The 15,165-nt window shown below is 42.0% G+C and overlaps 1 protein-coding gene across 1 annotated transcript in view; it reads right to left on the bottom strand.

The window, feature by feature from the left end:
- Positions 1–5,702: 5,702 nt before the first annotated feature.
- The window catches only part of LOC311147763 (ceramide synthase 5-like), a 36,331-nt gene continuing 26,868 nt past the window's right edge, over positions 5,703–15,165 (bottom strand). Inside the window, exons 7-10 of the mRNA XM_084184536.1 lie at positions 8,909–9,037; positions 6,903–7,009; positions 6,573–6,729; positions 5,703–6,340 (exon numbers count right to left, since the gene is read on the bottom strand). Coding sequence (XP_084040662.1) covers positions 6,179–6,340; positions 6,573–6,729; positions 6,903–7,009; positions 8,909–9,037 — 555 coding nt within the window. The 3' untranslated portion in view covers positions 5,703–6,178. The remainder of the gene's footprint in view (positions 6,341–6,572; positions 6,730–6,902; positions 7,010–8,908; positions 9,038–15,165) is intronic.

Raw genomic sequence — 15,165 nt, 5'->3', positions numbered from 1 at the left:
GGAGTTGCAATCTACTGTAGAGATAGCCTGCAGAGCTCTATCATACTATCCAGGTCTGTGCCCAAACAGTTTGAGCTTCTACTTCTAAAAAAACACCTTTCCAGAAATAAGTCTCTCACTGTTGCCGCTTGCTACAGCCCCCCCTCAGCCCCCAGCTGTGCCCTGGACACCATATGTGAATTGATTGCCCCCCATTTATCCTCAGAGTTCGTACTGCTTGGTGACCTAAATTGGGATATGCTTAACACCCTGGCCATCCTACAATCCAAACTAGATGCCCTCAATCTCACAAATTATCAACGAACCTACCAGGTACAACCCTAAATCCATAAACATGGGTACCCTCATATATATCATCCTGACTAACTTACGCTCTAAATACACCTCCTCTGTCTTCAACCAGGATCTCAGCGATCACTGCCTTATTGCCTGCGTCCGTAACGGGTCCGCGGTCAAACGACCACCCCTCATCACTGTCAAACGCTACCTAAAACACTTTAGCGAGCAGGCCTTCCTAATTGACCTGGCCCAGGTATCCTGGATGGATATATCTCTCATTCCGTCAGTAGAGGATGCCTGGTTGTTCTTTAAAAGTAATTTCCCTCAATCTTAAATAAACATGCCCCATTCAAAAAATACAGAACTAAGAACAGATATAGCCCCTGGTTCTCCTCAGACTTGACTGCCCTTGACCAGCACAAAAACATCCTGTGGCGTACTGCATTAACATCAAATAGCCCCAGCGATATGCAACTTTTCAGGGAAGTTAGGAACCAATATACACAAGCAGTTAGGAAAGCAAAGGCTAACTTTTTCAAACATAAATTTGCATCCTGTAGCACTAACTCCAAAACGTTTTGGGACACTGTAAAGTCCATGGAGAATAAGAGCACTTCCTCCTAGCTGCCCACTGCACTGAGGCTAGGAAACACTATCACCACCGATAAATCTACAATAATCGAGAATTTCAACAAGCATTTTACCAAGGCTGGCCATGCGTTCCACCTGGCTACCACTACCCCGGCCACCAGCTCTGCACCCTCCGCTGCAATTTGCCCATGCCCCCCCGCTTCTCTTTCACACAGATTCAGACAGCTGATGTTCTGAAAGAGCTGCACAATCTGGACCCCTACAAATCAGCTGGGCTAGACAATCTGGACCCTTTCTTTCTAAAACTAGCCGCCGAAATTGTCGCAACCCCTATTACTAGCCTGTTCAACCTCTCGTAACGTCTGAGATCGCCAGAGATTGGAAAGCTGCCGCGGTCATCCCCCTCTTCAAAAGGGGTGACACTCTAGATCCAAACTGTTACAGACCTATATCCATCCTGCCCTGCCTTTCGAAAGTTTTTGAAAGCCAAGTTAACAAACACATCACCGACCATTTCAAATCCCACCGTACCTTCTCCGCTATGCAATCCGGTTTCCGAGCTGGTCATGGGTGCACTTTAGCCACGCTCAAGGTCCTAAACGACATTATAACCGCGATTAATAATAGACAGTACTGTGCAGCCATCTTCATCGACCTGGCCAAGGCTTTCGACTCTGTCAACCACCGCATTCTTATTGGCAGACTAAATAGCCTTGGTTTCTCAAATGACTGCCTCGCCTGGTTCACCAACTACTTCTCAGATAGAGTTCAATGTGTCAAATCGGAGGGCCTGTTGTCTGGACCTATGGCAGTCTCTATGGGGGTGCCACAGGGTTCAATTCTTGGGCCGACACTTTTCTCCGTGTATATCAATGTTTCTGGTGACTCTGAGATCCACCTCTACGCAGATGACACCATTTTGTATACATCTGACCCTTCATTGGACACTGTGTTAACAAACCTCCAAACGAGCTTCAATGCCATACAACACTCCTTCAGTAGCCTCCAACTGCTCTTAAACACTAGCAAAACTAAATGCATGCTCTTCAATCGAACGCTGCTGGCACCCGCCCACCCGACTAGAATCACTACACTCGACGGGTCTGTCCTAGAGTATGTGGACAACTACAAATACCTAGGTGTCTGGTTAGACTGTAAACTCTCCTTCCAGACTCACATTAAGAATCTTTCGCAACAAAGCCTCCTTCACTCATGCTGCCAAACATGCCCTCGTAAAACGGACTATCCTACCGATCCTTGACTTCGGCGATGTCATTTACAAAATAGCCTCCAACACTCTACTCAGCAAATTGGATGTAGTCTATCACAGTGCCATCCGTTTTGTCTCCAAAGCCCCATACACTACCCACCACTGTGACCTGTACGCTCTTGTTGGCTGGTCTTCATTACATGTCCGTTGTCAAATCCACTGGCTCCAGGCCATCTATAAATCACTGCTAGGCAAATCCCCGCCTTATCTTAGCTCATTGGTCACCATAGCAACACCCACCCGTAGTATGCGCTCCAGCAGGTATATCTCACATATTGTTATTTATTTTGCTCATTTGCATCCCAGTATCTCTATTTGCACCTAATCTCTTCCAGTGTTAATACTAATTTTAATTATTTTGCACTATAGCCTATTTATTGCCTTACCTCCATAACTTGCTACATTTGCACACACTGTATATATATTTTCTGTTGTATTTTTTGACTTTATGTTTTGATTTACCCCCATATGTAACTCTGTGTTGTTGTTTTTAATCGCACTGCTTTGCTTTATCTTGGCCAGGTCGCAGTTGTAAATGAGAACTTGTTCTCAACTGGCTTACCTGGTTAAATAAAGGTTAAATTATAAAAATAAAAAAATAGAGCTAAATGTGCGCTATTGTTTGGCATGGAATAATATAATCGAAAATATGTAGTTCTGACAATGCACAATGGGTGATGATATTAAAACAAAATAGTTATAACATTTATTTAACAATCCCTTGAAAACGGCACGTAGTTGTCACTGGTTTTAGCGTAGCCAGGGGTCTCCTTGTCCCCTGCCAGCAGCCAAATCGAACATATTGCGACGTTTTACTGAAAACAACCTATTACAAAGTATGTCATTTCAGCAATAACTCCCAACAAGGGCTGTTGTGAGATACAGCCCTTGGAGGGCATTGTCACACGATAATTCCCAGGTTTTAAGGCATCATTTCTTTTATAAAACGGTTGCTAGCATATTTATAAAAATATTAATTGTTTTCATAAAGAATTATAAATGTGCGAGTACATTTGTTTTTGCTTTCTGAAGTTGCTACTCAAGCGGGCTGGTCATTAGTCTCATATTTTGACCCAGTCGTTAATTCTAATAATTCTATTCATTCGATGTTGCTATGCTAAACAAAATCATTGGCACGTAGCTAGCTAGCAGAGATTTAATGATGATGAGAGACAAGAACCTCAATAAATAATGATTTAATAAATATCCAATAGGCATACATAGGCAACAACTATGGTTGGCAAGTCCGAGCTAACCAAGCTACTTGTTGATGTTAATAGTGATGTTTCCATTGATGGCACACGAGTGGAAGAACTCACCACGGTCCTGGCGCTGGTTGGTGACAGCCAGTGCTTGCCTGTTCTTTGGCGGAGAATCAGACGTCCCACTCACATCGTTGCCACTTAAAATGGCACTCCAGCGCTTTCCGTTCTCCATGTTAGGGGCTGCCAATAACTATTGAGTGAGCTCTCACACCCGATGGCCACTCAGAGCCATTATTTCCCGTGCCTCCCGCATCGGATAACTTTTGCATTCTGAAGTTGCTACCAAAGCGGGCTGGTCGTTAGTTATTTTCTAATGTTTTGACCCAGTCATTAATTCTAATCATTCAATGTTGCTATGCTAAACAAATCATTGGTGTGTAGCTAGCTAGCAGAGATTCAAAATGAGCCTACATTCAGACTATTGTTTATACAGTGCATTGGTAAAGTATTCAGACCCTGTGCTTAGGGTTGTTGTCCTGTTGGAAGGTGAACCTTCGCCCCAGTCTGAGGTCCTGAGCGATCTGGAGCAAGTTTTCATCAAGGAGCTCTCTGTACTTTGTTCCGTTCATCTTTCCCTCGATCCTGACTAGTCTTCCAGTCCTTGCCGCTGAAAAACATCCCCACAGCATGATGCTGCCACCACCATGCTTCACCGTAGGGAGGGTGCCAGGTTTCCACCAGACGTGAAGCTTGGCATTCAGGCCAAAGAGTTCAATCTTGGTTTCTTCAGACCATAGAATCTTGTTTCTCATGGTCTGAGTCCTTTAGGTGCCTTTTGGCAAACTCCAAGCGGGCTGTCATGTGCCTTTTACTGAGGAGTGGCTTCTGTCTGGCCACTCTACCATAAATGCCTAAATGGTAGAGTGCTGCAGAGATTGTTGTCATTATGGAAGGTTCTTCCATCTCCACAGAGGAACACTGGAGCTCTGTCAGTGTCCATCGTGTTCTTGGTCACCTCCCTGACCTAGGCCATTCTCCCCAGATTGCTCAGTTTGGCCGGGCGGCCAGCTCTAGGAAGAGTCTTAGTGGTTCCAAACTTCTTACATTTAAGAATGATGGAGGCCACTGTGTTTTTGGGGACCTTCAATGCTGCAGAAATTTTTTGGTATCCTTCCCCAGATCTGTGCCTCGACACAATCCTGTCTCGGAGCTCTACAGATAATTCCTTTGACCTCATGGCTTGGTTTTTGCTCTGACATGCACTGTCAACTGTGGGACCTTATATAGACAGGTGTGTGCCTTTCCAAATCATGTCCAATCAATTGAATTTACCACAGGTGGACTCCAATCAAGTTGTAGAAACACCAAGGATGATCGATGGAAACAGGATGCACCTGAGCTCAATTTCGAGTCTCATAGCAAAGGGTCTGAACACTTATGTAAATAAGGTATTTCTGTAAAAAAAATAAAAAAAAATACATGTGCAAAAATTTCCTGTTTTCACTTAATCATTATGGGGTATTGTGTGTGGATTGATAAGGAACATTTTGTATTTCATCCATTTAAAAATAAGGCTGTAACGTAACAAAATGTGGAAAAAGGGAAGAGGTTTGAATCCTTTCCGAATGCACTGCATACATATACCTGTACATTTTTTTTTTTTTTTTTTTTTAACGGGTGAAAAATGCTGCCTCTTGGGTCCCCCCACGGGACTGGGCCCAGTGGCTTCAGCCCAGGTAATCCCCTGCATTAATCCGGCCCTGTTGAAGGAGTAAATAAATAAAATGGTAGCAATGGAAAACTGGGACCCCACTCTTTTTTAACAAAGGCCAAATCTGCTTTTAAAATACATTAGCCAAAACTGCTTTTAAAGTGCATTGACTGCTTGTTAGAATACGTTTCCCTCCATATTGCTCTCGCAACTTGAATGCGCCTCGAGTTGAATATTTCTGTCACATAGAACAAACAACAAGCCGACTAGGTAAAATATTCTACTACGGGGTTGTCTGATTTTGATTTAATAACTACATGGCAAAAATAGTAGAACTGGAAAGTTGCACCATGATCTGAGTGATAAAGGCATTGCATTACTTTGCCAGCAGCTACACACCACTGTCCCCCCATCCCCCAAAATGTTGCATTGCCTATCTCACTGATCTCAAAAACAACCAGAATCCATATGACAGAAATCCGTCGCAGTGATGGAGAACTTTAACCACTGAATATGCTGTTACATGACAATGGCATTCAAACAGCCATGGGCTGAACCGACAGCAGTGTTTGATAGTGAATACATTCATGAGGTTATTTTAGTATCATTATCATTTTGGTTGTCAAAGGATGTTGACTAATTAATTGGTTTAAATAAATGTTTTTAATGAGAAAAATACAGAATTTTTATTTGGTATCTTTCTTCCCTCAGATGAGGGGAGGCAGCATATTCAATAAGGCACAGAATCTCACACAACCATTAAAATATTACCAGTTTCATTGATAAAGCCATCTCTCCAAGTAAAAAAAGCTATATCTCTAAATTGTAAAAAATGAAGCACAAGCTGTATTTGACCGGTAAAACTGCTATGAAAACTCTCTTCCCCTATTTCCACTATAAGCAAAGGCAAAGTTGTAAACTTGATACAAAGAAACACAGTGATAAATAGAGGTCCCCAAGGTAGCAGTCACTGTCCATTTTATCGTCCTACCACACCAATCCTGAAAGGGTTTGTTTTTCTGAAAGTGAAAGAAGAGTTGAAGTATACTTATTGTGGTGCACACAGCAGAGTGGATCCATTTGGACCCCCCTTGTCCAATTCATATTCACGTCTCCCAGTGTTCAGTGGTCTTGTGTTTCACCGTTGACAAAGCTATTGGTCCCATTGCCCTCCTTTAGTGATTGTTCGCTACCGTTGGGATGTGACTTGTTCCTAATCTTGACATTGGTGTCGGTCTCTTCTTCTGAGCTGCTCTCGATGTCACTGCGGTCGTCCTTTGCCACCTTTTAAAAGGGACAGAGTTTGTGCTCAGTAACATAATGAATAGTCTGTGGAGGAATCATATCATAAACATATTGCTGTTTTTCCTCCCTAAACATTAATAGATTGTTTGTGTAAACAGAAAAATGTTTGATATTGGCACATTTTACTACTAAGTACAGTGTGAGCATATTACACAAATTATCCCTGTTGCTACCATAGGTTCACTTTTATTCACAGAAGGAGTAAACACACCTTGCCCTTGAATATGGCTTTGATGGCGATTCGAGCGATGAGGTAGAACCAGATAACATGAAGAGTCTGAAGGACCAGCAGCAGGCCGTTCAACAGCCACCAGGACCGGTATGGACCAATGATCTCCCAGCTCTCCACCAGCACACTGTATATGATCCTATAACACACACACGTTACTAGGGCACCGTCACATGGAGACACCAAAGAGACCATTTTTATAGAAATCAAATTAATTCTACATCTATCCTATAGTGCTGATGACCGAATGGCTGCAGTAAGATAACGTAGCTGTGTGCCTTGTTGCGTAATTTAATATGTACCTCCCCTTACCAAAACGGATAGATGACAAGTCGTGTGATGAAGAAGACTATGCTGAACACTACAAAGCCGGTGTCACAAATCCACTGGTACTTTGCATAGTTGGCCAACTTGGCAAACTTGGGGAGAAGGAAATAAAAGGCACATGATTAGAGATACCAAACCAACTTTAACTCGCTACCAACTGACGTGGTAAACAAACATGTTCAACAGTCAGATTCAAGTTACAGGTATTCGCTAAGTGCACCAGCAGTGCACACAGCTCTAGAAACACAGAGCAAACACACGCCAGGGTGAAACACAGTACTCTCACAACCACATACAGTGAGGGAAAAAAGTATTTGATCCCCTGCTGATTTTGTACGTTTGCCCACTGACAAAGAAATGATCAGTCTATAATTTTAATGGTAGGTTTATTTGAACAGTGAGAGACAGAATAACAACAAAAAATCCAGAAAAACGCATGTCAAAATTTTTATAAATTGATTTGCATTTTAATGAGGGAAATAAGTATTTGACCCCCTCTCAATCAGAAAGATTTCTGGCTCCCAGGTGTCTTTTATACAGGTAACGAGCTGAGATTAGGAGCACACTCTTAAAGGGAGTGCTCCTAATCTCAGTTTGTTACCTGTATAAAAGACACCTGTCCACAGAAGCAATCAATCAATCAGATTCCAAACTCTCCACCATGGCCAAGACCAAAGAGCGCTCCAAGGATATCAGGGACAAGATTGTAGACCTACACAAGGCTGGAATGGGCTACAAGACCATCGCCAAGCAGCTTGGTGAGAAGGTGACAACAGTTGGTGAGATTATTCGCAAATGGAAGAAACACAAAATAACTGTCAATCTCAACTCGGCCTGAGGCTCCATGCAAGATCTCACCTCGTGGAGTTGCAATGATCATGAGAACGGTGAGGAATCAGCCCAGAACTACACGGGAGGATCTTGTCAATGATCTCAAGGCAGCTGGGACCATAGTCACCAAGAAAACAATTGGTAACACATTATGCCGTGAAGGACTGAAATCCTGCAGCACCCGCAAGGTCCCCCTGCTAAAGAAAGCACATATACATGCCCGTCTGAAGTTTGCCAATGAACTTCTGAATGATTCAGAGGAGAACTGGGTGAAAGTGTTGTGGTCAGATGAGACCAAAATCGAGCTCTTTGGCATCAACTCAACTCGCCGTGTTTGGAGGAGGAGGAATGCTGCCTATGACCCCAAGAACACCATCCCCACCGTCAAACATGGAGGTGGAAACATTATGCTTTGGGGGTGTTTTTCTGCTAAGGGGACAGGACAACTTCACCGCATCAAAGGGATGATGGACGGGGCCATGTATCGTCAAATATTGGGTGAGAACCTCCTTCCCTCAGCCAGGGCATTGAAAATGGGTCGTGGATGGGTATTCCAGCATGACAATGACCCAAAACACACAGCCAAGGCAACAAAGGAGTGGCTCAAGAAGAAGCACATTTAGGTCCTGGAGTGGCCTAGCCAGTCTCCAGACCTTAATCCTATAGAAAATCTGTGGAGGGAGCTGAAGGTTCGAGTTGCCAAACGTCAGCCTCGAAACCTTAATGACTTGGAGAAGATCTGCAAAGAGGAGTGGGACAAAATCCCTCCTGAGATGTGTGCAAACCTGGTGGCCAACTACAAAAAACGTCTGACCTCTGATTGCCAACAAGGGTTTTGCCACCAAGTACTAAGTCATGTTTTGCAGAGGGATCAAATACTTATTTCCCTCATTAAAATGCAAATCAATTTATAACATTTTTGACATGTGTTTTCCAGAATTTTGTTGTTGTTATTCTGTCTCTCACTGTTCAAATAAACCTACCATAAAAATTATAGGCTGGTCATGTCTTTGTCAGTGGGCAAACGTACAAAATCAGCAGGGGATCAAATACTTTTTTCCCCTCACTGTATACCATAAATACCATTTACATTGTGTTGAACCACCTCAGCCAGTAAAAAGACAGCGCTCCACATATAGTATAGGCCCTTGACCGTATACCTCCAAAAAGATGTCGGAGGCATCATGCACACACATGACCAGAGTGCCCACTCGCAGCATGTTGTTACAGTAGGAGAAGGTGATGAGGGTTATGGTGGCCAGGTGATGGACAAACATGATGATGAAATCCTGTCAGAGGACAAAGGTGAACAAGGAAAGAGAGGGACAGACAGAAAGAGAAAGAGAAAGAAAGGTAAACCAGGGGAGGGAGATACATTTACACCTATGCCATTTCATGCCAATAAAGTGCATTGAATCACTGAGTAAGTAAAACCAAGGTCACAACACCCCGGTCTATTAAACAATTCCAGTTTTATGGACCTGAAACATTATACTCAACACAACCAGCATTTGAAAAGGCTGAATCTGCATGGCACTGAGAACTCTACCACACATGATGAATGATTTCATAGAAACCGCACTAGACCACTTCAAATCAAATTGTATTTCTCACATGCGCCGAATACAACAGGTGTAGACCTTACTGTAAAAATGCTTACTTACAAGCCATTAACCAACAATGCAGTTTTAAGAAAAATAAGTATTAAGTAAAAAAAAGATAAGTAAAAAATTATTAGAGTCAATGTGTGGGGGCACAGGTTAGTCGAGGTAATTGAGGTAATATGTACATGTAGGTAGAGTTAAAGTGACTATGCATAGATAATAAACAGAGATTAGCAGCAGTGTAAAAGAGTGGGGGGGACAATGCAAATAGTCTGGGTAGCCATTTCATTAGCTGTTCAGGAGTCTTATGACTTGGGGGTAGAAGCTGTAAAGAAGCCTTTTGGACCGAGACTTGGCACTCTGGTACCGCTTGCCGTGCGGTAGCAGAGAGAACAGTCTATGACTAGGGTGGCTGGAGTCTTTGACAATTTTTAGGGCCTTCCTCTGACACTGCCTGGTAGAGAAGTCCTGGATGGCAGGAAGCTTGGCCCCAGTGATGTACTGGGCCGTACACACTACCCTCTGTAGTGCCTTGTGGTCGGAGGCTGAGCAGTTGCCATACCAGGCAGTGATGCAACCAGTCAGGATGCTCTCGATGGTGCAGCTGTATAACTTTTTGAGGATCTGAGGACCCATGCCAAATCTTTTCAGTCTCCTGAGGGGGAATAGGCTTTGTCATGCCCTCTTCACAACTGTATTGGTGTGTTTGGACCATGATAGTTTGTTGGTGATGTGGACACCAAGGAACTTGAAGCTCTCAACCTGCTCCACTACAGCCCCGTCGATGAGAATGGGGGCGTGCTCGGTCCTCTTCTTTTTCTTGTAGTCCACAATCATCTCCTTTGTCTTGACTTCTGGTTATACACAGTGTACAAAACATTAGAAACACTTTCCTAATAGTTAGTTGCCCCCCCCCCTTTTGCCCTCAGAACAGCCTCAATTCATCAGGGCATGGACTCTACAAGGTGTCAAAAGCGTTCCACAGGGATGATGGCATGTTGACTCCAATGCGTCCCGTTGTGTCAAGTTGGCTCGATGTCCTTTGGTTGGTGGACCATTCTTGATACACGCGGGAATCTGTTGAGCGTGAAAAACCCAGCAGAGTTGCAGTTCTTGACACACCCAAATAGGTGTGCCTGGCACGTACTACCATACCCCGTTCAAAGGCACTTAAATCTTTTGTCTTGCCAATTTATCCTCTGAATGGATAAATTGGTACACAATCCATGTCTCAATTGTCTCAAAGCTTAAAAATCCTTCTTTAACCTGTCTTCTGCCCTTCATCTACACTGATTGAAGTGAATTTAAAAGGTGACATCAATAAGGGATCATAGCTTTCACCAGGATTCACCTGGTCAGTCTGTCATGGAAAAAGCAGGCATTCCTAATGCTTTGTACACTCAGTGTATATTTAACTACATTCAATTTACTGAGTTCATTTTCTTAACTTGAAACAACTTGCCTAAGGACTTTGGGATTTGTAATGACGTGCAAAGACGCTAGGTTCAAACTCAGGTGTATTGGAAACCCTTTTACAACCTTCTAAAACTTGCAAAACTTGCTAAGTGATACAAATATAACCTTCCTTTGCTCTTGATCCATTGCCAGAGAACAGCACAGTGTTAATGTAATTCTACCTCTTCTAGCACCCATGTGACAACAGTGGCGAACTGTGGATATTGGACCTAGGTCTTCAGTGGGGAAACAAATCTTCTAACACGTACCAAACTCAAAAAGAAAGAAAGACGGCAAGCAGTCACACCTAGCATGTTAAAGAATAAGCAGCCCATTCACTCTGACATAATTGATAATAAAAATAAGTCAAGGTCCCAATCATAAGAATACATAAACACAACCATTAAGCTAATCATTTTTCCAATCGAAATGTACAAACTATTACTATGACTTCGCATTGCAAACATCTTGATCATGTTCAGCACACAAAGTAACCGGTGTTCTAAAGTTTAAATGCAACAATGTTTCACATGCATAACTAATTATTTTCAAAAGAGATAGCTAACAGCAAGCGGGGTGCAATAAAAAAAAACACAGTTCCACTCACCAGGGGCCTCATTGATAAACATGATGTAAGTACAAGATATACCTACCCACCCCCCAAAAAAAATAAAAAATAAAGGTAAATATAATAACATGCATTCATTTTCCGTTAGTGAGAGGAGCGAAGATCCTTTTTTTCTTTCTTTTTTCTTTGCATTCTAAAATAGTTCGAAATAGGCATCTATTTCCCATTTCATTTCCATGATCATTGCAGAATAAATTCCTCACCTTTTTTGACCGTGGTGGTGTCATACTCGCGAAGCCTATAGGCCTACAATATCCCATTACTCATTTAATTAGACCCACTTGAAAGTAGTAAATAAACTATTTCAAGTATTTTGCTCTAATGTGATCGACCGCCTTGATCTTATGTAGCAAACGTTTTTTTTTTACATTGGATAAAAGTTTTGGTAAACCTATTGGAGAGCTCTTCTTTGTCTACACCTATTTAGCATTGTTCACACCCTCTTAAGCCTTAGCCCCACCCATCTCTTTAAGGATTCACATGTGAGGCTAGTGCTGTTACAGTGACCGTATTACCGCTACACCGGTGGTCACGAGTCATGACGGCAGTCAAGTTCCACGTGAGCGTTTAGTCACGGTAATTAGGCTTCTCCAAGCTCTGATGCTGCTGATGGTCATTAGTAGCCTACCAAACTTGTTAACTGCCTGGTACTCAGCACTCTATTGTCCCGCTAAATCACTGACATCAATGCAAATGTAATAAAAAAATCTAATCAAACACTTCATGAGAGCCCATGAGCTCATTTTGCGGAACATTTCTATAGGCTATGTGATTGCGTTTAAAAAAGAAGAGGATCCCATCAGCATTCTATAGGCTAGGCCTCTATATTTATTTCTCAATTTTCCTAATATTAAGCACATTGCTTCTCTTTACCACAGCTGTATAGCCTACCTGGCTGGCATGAAAATGAACTACGGGAAAGTGCATAGTTGACATGTATTTATTCCCCTGCCCGTTTTGAGACAGGTGCATGATAAATCAAAACAAATTTCACACATATATTATTTATTATACAGTGCTGCTTGAAAGTATGTGAACCCCTTGTGCAATTACAGAGTTTTTCAGTTTTTCCCATGACATTTTCATTTAATCAGAACCAGTCTTTTTGATCTGACATAACAGGTTTATATTTACCAATACCTTATGGTGGTGTAGAGGAAATCATGTCTGTAGTAGAAAAACAAAATTAAAAAGGAATTAGTGCAGGTGCGAAAATAAGTGAACCCTAAGTTGCATTGGTTAAATCAAGTAGGTAAGTAGAATCAGCTACCAAATGAACCAATCAAAGGAGAGATCGTTAGGAAAGAGTTTGGGCGGGACTCTGATAAATACAGATAAGAAACCTGGTCAGTTTGGTGTTACCCATCCAGGTGAATGCAAAGCACACCATGCCGAGAGGAAAGGAGATCTCAGAGGACATCAGGACGAGGGTTGTGAGAGCACATCAGTCTGGGGAAGGCTATAAAATCTCCATCAGTCCACTGTGGGGCAAATCATTTACAAATGGAGAGCATGGGTGACAATATTTGGCTATCACTTGTGAATGACATTATCACTTGTGAATGATGCGCAGCTTGAATGACATTATCACTTGTGAATGATGCACAGCTTGAATGACATTATCACTTGTGAATGATGCCCAGCTTGTGTGCAGTAAGGCAAGAAACAGCGCATGCCTTTTTTGTGTGACCTTTTCAAATCATTGTCGCACGCCACAGCCTAGCCCATAGGCCTATATGTTTTTATAAGGTTTGTATCACTACTAAAGTTGCCAAATAACTTAAAATTAAGCACATGAATCCGCTTTACAACGGGTGTAGAGCCTAACTGGTATACATACGTCAGCGAGTAAGTTTCAAGTTTGGGGAAGATCATTTTCACCGTATAAATGCACCTTTATAATAAAAGCGTTACATAAATTATCGCATATGCGGTCACTTTTGAGAACGGTGTTTTCCTGCTAATGGAACATTCGCACTTATAGCCTACTGTTGTGTGCACATTGCTGTGCTGATAATGTGAAGAAATAGCCTAATAGTTTATCAAAATTCTAAGCGAAACATTCTTATCTGTTACGTCAGCCTCATTACTTAATTTTTTCTATGCTGGTGGTTGTATTAGTTTGGGATCTATCGCATCCCACAACTGTCCCAGACTGTTTGGAATATTTATTTCTCGCACAGAATAGGTCAACTTCTGTACTATGGGGGATAGTAGGTTGACATAGGCTAGTGTTTTTGCTGTTCGTTTGGCCTACTCATCTTGTTGGCTGACGAAAAGTAAATGAGGACAGTTCTTCCAATATCTTCAATATGCGCCTCGGAATTGGATAAGGATGCGTGCAGTTGCGTCCCCGATGTGTCTTTCTTCACTTGTAGCCTGTGAGAAAGACCTGATCATGTGACAGAGAGTCATGTGAGTGAGATGTGCTTCGGAGCACGCAGCCGGGAGAAGGGAATTATAATTATTATATTCAGCCCAAGGGCACAAGGGACACTGGCTGCAAAAGGCATGGATTTTTTTAGGGGAATTACGGCCACACAAAGGGGATGTCGCCGGGAAATTCAAGGCATTATCAAGTGCTTGTCAAACTGTGAATGGGAGACTGATGGTGTGTACAGCCTGTGCAAAAAACAAAGCAGAGCTCATGCCTTTAATGCATCATTAGTCGCATCATGCAGCCTTAGAATGTATAAAAAATCTAAACATATAGCCCAACATTTGTATCACAACTAAAGTTACATAAATAACTCAAAATTAAGCATACGAGTACCTGTTTCTTTGTTAACCACTCAACACAGAACAGCCGCATGTGAGCACTCCCTGAAATCATTTGGAGAAAATATCCTTTCTATTTTATTCAGCTACGTTCAATTGTATTCTCCATGCTATAAAATTATATAAAATAATGCCACGGAATTCTAAGCAAATCTTGTCTGCTAAATGAACTAGCCACAGCCATATGGCATAGCCAGATCAGGGCCAAACATAAGGCCAACTCAGAGTATGCTATTCTGTTCTTCTGAAATAGACTACATTTTCTTCATATCATGTTTCTTTAAACCTGTCTAAAATAAATAATGGATTTATTGTGATGGTGTAGGCTATATTACATGGATTTATTAGACTTTTTAAAATGTAGATGTTCCTAAGGTCTGCATCAGTGGCTTGTAGGCTATGTGTGGAAGCCAGGAGATGCAAAATGTGTTTATGTTCATTAACGTCAATTACTGTGAGACCGTCAGTTATTTGCTTGAAAATCACCTGCTGACCAAATTTTATGACCGCCACAGCCCTTTGTGAGGCTTGTGCTAAACAGAGTGAGTAAGGTAGTGTAGTAAACAAACAAAGACAGTGGTTTTAGTAGTAGCCTACAATAAGAAAAAACTCCAGGAAAAAATACACTATCTAGTCCTTGGCCTATGTCCCAATCTGACTTTGAAAGTGTCCAGATAAAAATATTTTATAATTATTAGATGATGCTTACCCAGACACTTGTCTAAATTGATGGGTTATGTGAAATAAATACTATAACCACCCCTCAGCCACATCTAGTTTAGTGGATGAGTCACTATTGTCTAGACATGTACAAATGTTCATGAAATACAATAGATGGCTTGTAATCACCCCCAGACAAACCTGGCTAACTTGATGGATCATGCAATCATTCTCTTGCGAAGTGGAGTCTTTTGTTTAGACCTGTAGCTAGCTAGCTAAACAATTAACCATA

This window comes from Coregonus lavaretus (assembly GCF_964263955.1).
Source record: "Coregonus lavaretus genome assembly, chromosome: 20".
In the NCBI taxonomy this organism is placed as follows: Eukaryota; Metazoa; Chordata; class Actinopteri; order Salmoniformes; family Salmonidae; genus Coregonus; species Coregonus lavaretus.
This window is presented reverse-complemented; position numbering and strand designations above follow the sequence as displayed.